We start from the raw sequence: 8,863 nt of genomic DNA on the forward strand, positions 1-8,863 counted from the left end.
CAAAAGAGGGGTTAAAAACCCAACTCTCAAATGTTTGTTAGCTTTTTTTTTTTAGTTTATGAAATAAATATTATATAATTTTCTCTTGAATTTCTATCTAGATATTAATAAGAATCTGTAAATTAAAATAAAATATAACAGTGTTTTTTTAAAAAAAATCCATTGTATTAGAAAATAGAAACATAATATGATATTTTAAAAATAACATAAAAATAAAAGAATATTATTAAATAGAAATATGTCTTGCTACCCAATCCCAATCGAATATAGTATCTACCCCAAAAACATTACAAATTGAAGAGAGATTGTATGGTATAGATAATAAGATAAAACATTCACTGGAGAACAGTGAGTAGCTGGTAAACCACATTTTAATGGTTTATTGTGTATTAAATTTGGTAGATTCTATCCACTTTGTCTATATTTATTCAATAAAATAGTATGGTTTTATGATTTTTTTTTAATTTATACTTAAGAGTGAAAACATTCTTTTTAGGCTATTAATTTGATAAATTTATTTCACTTTAATTCCATTCGATGCCTTGATATGTTTGTTGAGTGATTTCAGGTTTAGGAGGCAAGGATTGGACTAAAGTAGTGAAGAAAAATCATGTAAAGTGGAGAATTCATGAAGAAATGAGAATTTGTTGAATTCATGGCGATGCGTACGCGTGAGAAGGAAATCTTCCAGGGCACGTGTACGCGTGACAAGCAGCACGTGACCAACATAAAGGAATACGCTGAGAGTGATTTCTGGACTGAATCAGACCCAAATCCAACTCATTTCTGAAGCATTTGAGGCCAAATTCAAGAAGGAACAAGGAGGGGAGCAATTAGGGTAGTTTAGGAACCATGCTTTAGGTAGTTTTTTAGAGAGAGAAGCTCCCTCTTCTCTCTAGATTTAGGGTAGAATTAGGTTAATCTCATCTTAGATTCAGGTTTTAATTCTTGTTTTGATCTAGTCTTATCTACTTTTCCTTGTTGATTTGCTTTAATCCTCTTAGTTCTCTTGTTAATTTCTCATTTATGCAACTTTTTATGTTGATTAACTCTTGTTAATTTCTATTTCGTTGCAATTTGATGTTTTATGTTTCTTTGATGTTTGTTTGGGTTATTGTTATTATTTTCTTGCAATTGGTAGTTTTAGATTTTATTATTCTTACTATTTTACTATACTTTCCTTTTATGTCTTCCAAGTGTTTGATAAAATATTTGGTTGGATTTTAGAGTAGATCTTTATGTTCTTGGCTTAGATTGAGTAATTGGAGACTCTTGAGTTGTCAAATTCTTTTGTTGATTGGTGATTGAAGGTTGCTAGTTGACTTGAATGCCACTAAATCTAATCTTTCATTAAGAGTTGATTAGGACTTGTGGAATCTAGTCAATTTCGCTCACTTGACTTTCCTTCATTGTTAGAGGATGACTAAGTGAAAGCAAACTATATTTACCATCACATTTGAGGATGATAATGAGAATATGAATTCCAATTCTCACTTCTTGCCAAGACATTTCTTAGTTAGCTTTACTTGTTATTTACATTTCTTGTTATCAAACCCAAAACCCAAAAATACTTCTTCATAACCAAATAATATGCACACTCCCCTGCAATTCCTTTGAGAGACAACCCGAGGTTTAAATACTCTCTGTTTTTATTGGGTTTGTACTTGTGACAAACAAATTAAACTTTGATTGAGGGTTAGTTGTCTATCAGTTTGGATCTATACTTCGACGAGATTATTTCTGTGAAAATTCCTAATCGATGATTTTTCTCCGTCAAGTTTTTTGCGCCGTTGTCGGGGAATTGCATATATGCGCTTGTTATTAGTTATTGTATATATGTTAATATTGTGAATAACTTGATTTTTGGTTTGTTTGCTAGTTTTTGCTAGTGGTAGGATTTTATTCTCTTTGTTTTTGTTAGCTTTTATTTTTATTTTCTCTTGCTACTATGAATTCTCACCCCTTTGGCTATGAATTTGGTTGCAACTATGTTGTAGGAAATTAAATGCAAGCTTTAATGACGATATGTGCTATGGAATTGGAAATCAATCGAAGGAGGAATCGCATTCTTATGAACAAACCTCTTGGTATCCATACCAATTTCCTCCAGCCGACAATGATCCTACTCCATCCTATAATGCATACCAATATGAACCAACTCCACAACATAGTTTTTAACCTTTCTCACAAGCTCCATTTTACCAAACACCTTCCTATAACCCATATTCATCATACAACCAACCTCCTTTACCTCATCCTTGTGACCATTATGAGCGAAAATCTTTAAAGCCACCACAATTCCAATACAATTACTCCCATGAACCACCATTCTCACATATATCACCTCAATACTCCTACCAAAATGAACTACCTTCCTATTATGAACCATTTCTCCCACATAATGAACCCTCCCCTCCACCTCAAATATTAATGAATGACGCTTTCATTTCATATCTCCAAGGTCTAAGAGAATGTCGCACCATTCTTCAAGAGGGACTTGAAGCTCTAAGGAGGCGAGATGAATTCATGGCTACCTCGATCGAGGTAGTAACCAACTTAGTCTCCTAACGGTTAAGCAATCAAAATACTCTCATGGCCACATGTGGGGAATCAATTGAGGAGCGTAATATGAAAGAGAGATTGAAAATACAAGTGGAGAATGAAGAGTGGAGCTTTGTATTAGAACAAGGGGAGAAATCCGAAATCATTGAAGAAGAGGAAGTTGTTGAAAATCTAGGAGATGTTAAATGTCCATGGGAATCTAGAGTTGTAGAGTCTTCTTCCGTTGAGCTTATAAGTGATGTTGAGAAGGGTGCACAACCTCCAAAACATTGTCCGAATGAAGAATTGGAAGAAGTGGAGCAAGAGGCGAAGTCTCTTGGTGATGATGATTCCGCATCAACATATGATCCTTTTGAGCTTAATGAATCTTCTCCCTTTGAAGTTGAGGTTGATGTTGAGATAGATTTCACATTACCTCCAGTTTATAATTTGACCGACGATGAAGAGTTTGAAGAATTTGGTGAGGAAGAGGTTGAATTTGAAGAAGCTTATCAAGTGGTTGAAATCCCTCAACAAAGAAGGACGGGAGTGGAAATTGCTTTGTCAAGACCGTTGGAACCATCTTCCCTCAAGCCATCACCATCCATTCTTTCATTCAAGTGGGTAAATCTCTTATGCTTAAGCTTTCTTATTCCGCTTGAATATAGTTTACTTGAGACGGATGGTCAACTTAGAGCCCTTTGTGGATTTAAGAGTAAAAGGAAAATGGTTAGTGGTTGAAAACAAAATTCAAGATTCATTATGGTTGGAAGCTCGAAGTTTAATTGTAAAGGTTGGTATAGAGCTAGATTGCTTGGGTCTAGGAAGATGTTTGTGAACTTGAGTGAGAATTCGGATTGCTTGCCACCCGATTGGAACTTTGATGATCAATTAGAAGACGGACGCAAAAATAAGATTTGGGACCCCGGAATACAACTTGGGAATCAATAACTTTGGGATCTTGTCACTTGTTCCAATTTGCTTCAAGGCTTGGTGCGCCTAGTTTGGGATCCCGGTGGATATTGGATATGCAAGCATTGGTGGGGATTCAAGGAAGAATTCAAACACAAGCTACCTTGACAAGAACCTCACCAATTGTCCAACTTAAGGACAATAAATAAAAGTGCTAGGTGGAAGACACCCATCATGGTAAATTCTTTCCACTTTCTTCTTTGTATATTTTGGTAAATAAGTTGAATTTTTATGTTCTTTTAGTTTTATTAAGTTGTTTGATAGTTTAGTATGTTTAATAAGGTTTAACAGTGTTTCAGTCACCTTTTTGGTGTGTAGATTGTTTAAAAAAAAAGTGTTCTCACGCGTATGCTTGACTCACGCGTACGCGTGATACCCCTGAAATTGATCGTGTCAGGATCGTGTGTGGACTGTGCCATCGCACGGTCCAAATAGTGAGTTGTGTACGTAGCGTGCGGGAACTGTGTGCCTAGCACAAATTCTTCCCATGCGTATGCGTCACCCTTCTTTTTTCCCTATCACGCGTACGCCTGCCAGACGCGTATGCGTCGCTCAACTTTCTTCCCGCTTACGCCCACGCGTGACCCATGCATACGCGTGAGAACCCCTGTTTTACATACTTCTATTCTTCTCTTCTTTCCATCTCTTTTCTTCTCTTCTTTCCTTCTTTCAACCATCATCTACCACCACCATTCACCATCCACTATCATCTTTTCTACTTAGTTAGTTAATTTGTTAGTTAGTTAGTTTGATTTTCTTTTTAATTTTCTGTTTTGGTAGTAAGTGTTGGATTATGAATCTTGTTTGATGTTTATTGCTACTTATTATTAACATGTTGCTATTTTAGCATAATTGTTATTAATATTTATTGTTGAATTTCTTTATTGAGGTTATAATTTGTTGCTGGGTATTGAGTTATTCATGCTTAATAATTGAGAATGCCAAGCACTTATAAAATTGCTTTCAAGAATTTTAAAGTTTTTGAATTACATATTTTGGCCACCATGTAATTTGAATTCACTATACATTGTTAGGTAATTGTATATAATCAATGCATTTTTTGTTAGATGATGCTTGTTTATGATTGATTTTTATTTACATCACATAGTTCATGCATTGAGATTGTGGAATTGTGAAATTGGATCATAAGCTTCCCTAGTGACATATTTTTGAGCTTTCTAAACTTTCTTCTTTCTGTACCTAGGTTCTGCTTCTTTTGCCTTATAGGTCAGACATTGGGATTTACCGCCAACCTGTGACAGATGAAATTCGGATCGATTCCCGGCATGTCAGCCGGTGTCCACGTGAATAGGTCGGAGTTTGATTTTAGTGTGTTGATTAGTTTTTGTTTCGTTCCTACAGAGAGAGCAGAACCAATGTTAGTAAAATGTTCTGATGATCCGAGCTGTACCTGTTCTAGGTTGCCTGCTGGGGAAGGATGGACGTCATTGTTCCTTGGGTATAGTTCGGCCAAGGTGGGCATGTTTTCTGAGTTATAGACGGAATGGACTCTGGGTATGTCTCCTCTTGTTGCTGTTTTCAGGCCTGCGTTATAGCATTGTCTGGCTTCTTTGTGGTCTGCATGTATTGTTCCTATCATGTTGCCCTGCATAGGAAATTTTACACACAGGTGGACTGTTGAAACAATTGCCCCAAAGGAGTTAAGTGATGGGCGTCCTAAAATAATATTATAAGGGCTAGAACAGTTAACTACTAGGAATTGAATATCTAAGGTCTTGGAGTTCGGGGGTTCCCCCAACGTCGTCCTCAACTAGACATAACTTGATACTGGCACCCTCTCCCCGGAGAACCCTACCAGTTCTCTAGGTGAGGGTTGCAATGATTTGTCGCTGAGTTGCATTTTTTTGAACGTCGAGTAGAACAAGACATCAGCGCTGCTTCCGGAGACAAGGAGGACTTTTTTCACTGTTAGTTCCCCTATATCCACTGATATCACCACGGGATCGTCCATATTTGGATACGATGTCCTTAGGTCGGATGCACTGAAGGTGATTTGAGAAGCTGAAAATGGGGTAGAACTGCTGGGATGAGATCTGTTCATCGTCATCATAGCTCGGTAGCTTCTCTTCCTGGTGGTGGAAGTCGCTCCTCCGCCTACAAAACCACCTGAAATATGGTTTATTACCCTTTTGAAGGTAGGGACTTCAACATGTCCGTGCCATGGATCTTTGTCTTTGCTCTCCGAGTTATATCTCGGCTTGTCCAAATCTCCTGCTGCTTCTTTCTGTCCTCGGGAAGTGACGTATTTGTCTAGTAGGTTTTGTCTTGCCAATCTTTCTAGCAAGTCCTTGGCCACTACACATTCGTCGGTGATATGACCGAACTTCTGATGAAAAGCACAGTGTTTACTTTCGTCTACATACTTCTGATCCTGATATGTTCTTGCCCTGCTGGGTGGTTTTATCAGTTTGCTATGCAAGATTTCTTTTATTATATCCTCCCTTTTGGTGTTGAACTTGGTGCAAGGGCAAGTTTGAACGGCTTTTTGACGTCCTTGTTTTGTGATCTGTGTGGCTTTTCGTCTTCTTTTCGAAACAACGATCTTTCAACTTTCCGAGCTTCCCGTAGTTCTTCAACTTCAATTTGTCCTGTCACTTTTTCTCGGAATTCCTCTAATGTCTTTAGTTTTGCCACCGCTATTACTTCTTGGAACTTCCCAGGCCAAAGTCCGCTCTTTATGGCATGCAATTGTACTTCTGGATTAAGGTCAGGGATTTTCATGGCAGCTATCGTAAAACGCGTCATGTAATCCTTCAGGCTCTCATGTTGTCCTTGCTTGATTGTGCTAAGGTAATCTGAATCCCTTACATAAATCTTGGAAGCTGAAAAATGGTTAATGAACAGTTTAGCAAATTCATCAAAGCTAGAGATGGAACCTGCAGGTAGGTTAGAGAACCATAACAGTGCGGTTCCATCTAAAAAAGTTGGGAATGACCGGCACAAGATAGGATCGGAGTCACTGTTAAGAAACATCATGGATTCAAATTTTATAATGTGGACTTTAGGATCTCCGATCCCCCTGTACGGTGTTAGCGTCATGGGAAGTGTGAAATTCTTGGGCATTTCAAAATTCATGATTTCTCTTGAAAAAGGGCCACTTCGTCTCCTCTATGTTTTTGGTGGTGTTTCTCCCGTTTTCGCATTAGACTCTGATTGATGTTCCTCATTGTTATCGACCTTCTTCTTGTCATTCTTCGCGTTGCCATTGTTCTGTACTGCCGCCAATAACTCGGCCATCCGTTGGTTTTCAGCCAACAAGGCAGCGTTGGCGGCCAACAGTTCAGCATTGGTCGGATTGGCCTGGGGGGTTACTGAGTGGTCTGTCATGGCTCAGCGTTATTTCTGCAAAAGAAAGGAAAATTCAAAAGGAACAAATATTTGTCACGTTAGTGCTATAAGGAGGCAGGCCCCACGGTGGGCGCCAGATGTTCTTGCAAGGATACTCTTCTCTGGTATTGAGGTCGGCCAAGCTCCTGGAAACTTCGGCGTTCTAGGACGAGGGAAGAGGGCGTCCTTGCAAGTTCCAACTCGAGCGTGGTACCTGCAAAAGGGAATCCGACGCTCAAGTCAGTATGAGTATTTTATCAATAAAGGGAGTAATTGTTTATGCAGACGGGGTAGGCTGTATGATTGTGTCCTTTACCGTCGTTCCTGTTTGTTTGATTTATAGGCTCTTTTTCCTTTGAATTGTTCGTCGAGCCCTTGGTGGCTAGGTCCGGGATTCTTGGGATGAGAATGGAGCTTACTCAGTTGCGGGTGAGTGATGCTGAGAATCCCGGGAGAAGTGGGTGGTTATGAAATTTGGATTTATGTTACCGAGGTATAACCCATTTGTCCGAGATATTAGGGTACGAGTTACTCTTGTTTAAATAAAAGAAGAGGTTGTTGTGTTGAGCTTCCATTATCTCGGCCTCTTTTATTATTTTCTCTACGGTTATTTTCGGAGTATTTTCTTAGCCGTTAAGTGATTTTTTATCTGATTTATAGCTCACATAGTTACTGTTTTGTTGATTTTATTTAGACCGAGATTTATGATCCACATCATAGTTTTTAAACTTGACCTGTTTAAGAGAATAAAGAACGGTGTTTGCTTCGGTACGAGAATAAATTTATACGTACCGATACGATAAAAACGTGGACAAATAACAAAACGCCACGTAGATTATATTATCCACGTCGGTATTTATTTTTTAAAAAAAAAATATATATCATATCAATATTTTTACTAAAATACCCTTATAATTTAACAAAAATAAAAAATATTTTTTATTTAATTTTACAAAAAGACCTAAATATCCTTTCTTTTATTTAATTTTACAAAAAGAGGCGCAAAATTTCCGCAACGATTGCCTCGACATCAAGGCCAAAACCGATAAGCTGGCTGTCCTCCTCCGCCAAGCCGCCAGGAACAGCAACGACTTGTACGAGAGGCCGACACGCCGGATCATCGAGGACACCGAGCAGGTGCCCGACAAGACCCTCATCCTCGTCGATAAATGCCGCGCCAACACCTTCATCAAACGCCTCTTCACCATCATCCCCACCATCGCACTCAAAAAAATATCCATGCAGCTAGAAAACTCCATCAGCGACGTCTAGTGGCTCCTCCGCGTCTTCGCTTCCGCATATGAGCGCGACGACGAGTACCTCGGACTCCCTCCAATCGCCTCCAACGAGCCCATCCTCTGCCTCATCTGGAAACAAATCGCAAACCTCCTCTCAAACGGCTTCATGGAGGAACGCTCCGATGCCGCAACCTCCTATGTTTCCCTAACTCGCGACAACGACTGTTATGGCAAACTCATCCTGGAAGAAGGCGGCGTTCTCCCTCTTCTCAACATAAAAGAAAGGAGATTTAGGTCTTTTCGTAAAATTAAATAAAAAATATTTTTTGTTTTTGCTAAATTATAAGAATAATTTAGTAAAAATAATAAATGCTAACGTGCATAATATAATTCACATGGCATTTTATTATTTGTCCATGTTTTTATCATATCCGTATGTATAAATTTATCATCGTACCATAACAAACACTATAAAAAAATAAGTCGATCTTTGGAATTATCTTGTCCCATGCCTACGAAGTGGTTCCCAAACCCCCAAGCTAGACCTGTTTCCGTGTGCAATCAACTTCACGTGAAGTTAATCATTAAAAGCAATTAGATAATTTGACTGATTTAACTAAATTTTTATCTAACGGTTCTCGGTTATACTACACCTGAATTTGCATCTTATTTAATTTATGCTCCACCATGACTCTTGTTTCATGCGTCCCTCAATATTTAATGGACATGACTTTTGGCGCTTTTTCCTAGATACTCATGTCCAT

At 38.4% G+C, this 8,863-nt stretch overlaps 1 protein-coding gene across 1 annotated transcript; it reads right to left on the reverse strand.

Moving 5' to 3' along the window:
* On the reverse strand, nt 5,285-6,573 carry LOC107646254. The gene is made up of 2 exons (XM_016350451.1): nt 6,074-6,573; nt 5,285-5,921 (listed from the first exon to the last, which is right to left on the reverse strand). Exons 1-2 carry the CDS (start codon nt 6,571-6,573, stop codon nt 5,285-5,287), a joined length of 1,137 nt encoding a protein of 378 aa, XP_016205937.1.

This window comes from Arachis ipaensis, chromosome B06, assembly GCF_000816755.2.
Source record: "Arachis ipaensis cultivar K30076 chromosome B06, Araip1.1, whole genome shotgun sequence".
NCBI classification, from domain to species: domain Eukaryota; kingdom Viridiplantae; phylum Streptophyta; class Magnoliopsida; order Fabales; family Fabaceae; genus Arachis; species Arachis ipaensis.